Source organism: Cyprinodon variegatus, unplaced genomic scaffold, assembly GCF_000732505.1.
Source record: "Cyprinodon variegatus isolate N-32 unplaced genomic scaffold, C_variegatus-1.0 Scaffold223, whole genome shotgun sequence".
In the NCBI taxonomy this organism is placed as follows: domain Eukaryota; kingdom Metazoa; phylum Chordata; class Actinopteri; order Cyprinodontiformes; family Cyprinodontidae; genus Cyprinodon; species Cyprinodon variegatus.
The window spans coordinates 296799-298135 of record NW_015150676.1 but is presented as its reverse complement, the minus strand read 5'-3'; the positions used below and the strand labels follow the sequence as shown (position 1 = coordinate 298135).

At 40.5% G+C, this 1337-nt stretch overlaps 1 protein-coding gene across 10 annotated transcripts in view; it reads left to right on the top strand.

Annotated features, from left to right (window-relative positions):
- The window catches only part of LOC107088586 (teneurin-3), a 471923-nt gene that overhangs the window by 409004 nt on the left and 61582 nt on the right, over positions 1-1337 (top strand). For all 10 annotated transcript variants that reach the window (XM_015380867.1, XM_015380866.1, XM_015380861.1 and 7 more), the window contains one exon: positions 683-754. In XM_015380867.1, the coding sequence (XP_015236353.1) occupies positions 683-754 (72 nt within the window). The remainder of the gene's footprint in view (positions 1-682; positions 755-1337) is intronic.

Genomic DNA, 1337 nt, shown 5'->3' with positions numbered 1-1337 from the left:
TTATCTGATGATTGACATACATTAGGTGTCAGTTCCTCATCAGTCGTGGCGTCTATTTGATCCTAAACCTCTGAGTAACCTGAGCATAACTTCTGCGTAACTTATCGAGAACTTATCTAAAATGCATTTCAACGTATCTGACGTGTTCCAGACGAGCGCTGAATGTTTCTAACTTAAGCTGAATCTGCTGAAACTGCAAACCTTCTTTCTTTCTTTTTCTTGTTATTTATTCTTTTTTTTTTGGTGGGCGGTAAACAGCAGCTTGGTTAATACCGCGATTAAAGTCATCTTTTTATGTAGGCCTCACACCTCCAAGCTTATTGCTACTCCCCTCAGGACACTGGCTTGTGCATCATTTCATGGGTATTACGCTGCCGTGGGTTACAGTATGCAAAAGTTACGCTGTCGTTGGATGTAAGATCTGGACTCGTTATGAATACTCTAAGTATATGCCCAAAATTTAAAAAAAACATAAAAAGTTGAGCATATGCCAGCGTTTTAGGAGATTCTGGGATAAATCATCAAGGTGTGACAGGGGCCTAAATGTTATCCTGCTTCATCCAATCCCTAATCAGTTTTGATGTGTCTTTTAAACCTTAAACTGCTGGATCTCCTAGTTGTGTCCAAATTTTTATCATGTCATTCTTGACTACTTGTTAACTCTACATCTTCTCTGTTTTAGGTATACTCTACAAAGGCAATGGTGAGAACGTATTCATCTCCCAGCAGCCCCCTGTCATCAGCAGCATTATGGGTAAGTATAGACGCTGTTATTGTCTACGCTGACGATCACATGCTAATCATGATAGATGCTTCCTTACTGTATCCAGTGGAGGAAAGGTTTACCTTCTCCCTGTCAGACTTCTGCTGTTTTTGTTTAGCTTTTTTGTTGCACTGTAAGGTTCACATAATCAGAAAAATCTCCAGACAGCAACAATAACCTGAGTTGTTCTCTAATAATGATTTCATTTAAGGAAGAAAAGTGCTCCATACAAACCTGGCCTATGAAGAAGCTGTGATTAACCACATTGTTTGGTTGGCCTAATTTCACTGCTGACCTCTGTAACCAATACGTCACTTTAACAAAACCTGGCAGAACTAAGTAGACATCATGAAGATTAGAGATGGCCTTACAGCAGAGCCTGAAGTTTAAAAACAAATAGTTTCCTCCCCCAACCATGAACCATAGAGAGAGACGCTCTGCACAAATCTACGAAACACTGGTGAACGCTTTCAGGAGCAGCTGGTTTACAAAACGTACTCCTAGAATGCTACCATAGCTCATGTAGGAGGTAGCAGAAGAACCCAGATGAACAACCAAATCGCTGCTGGCTTCA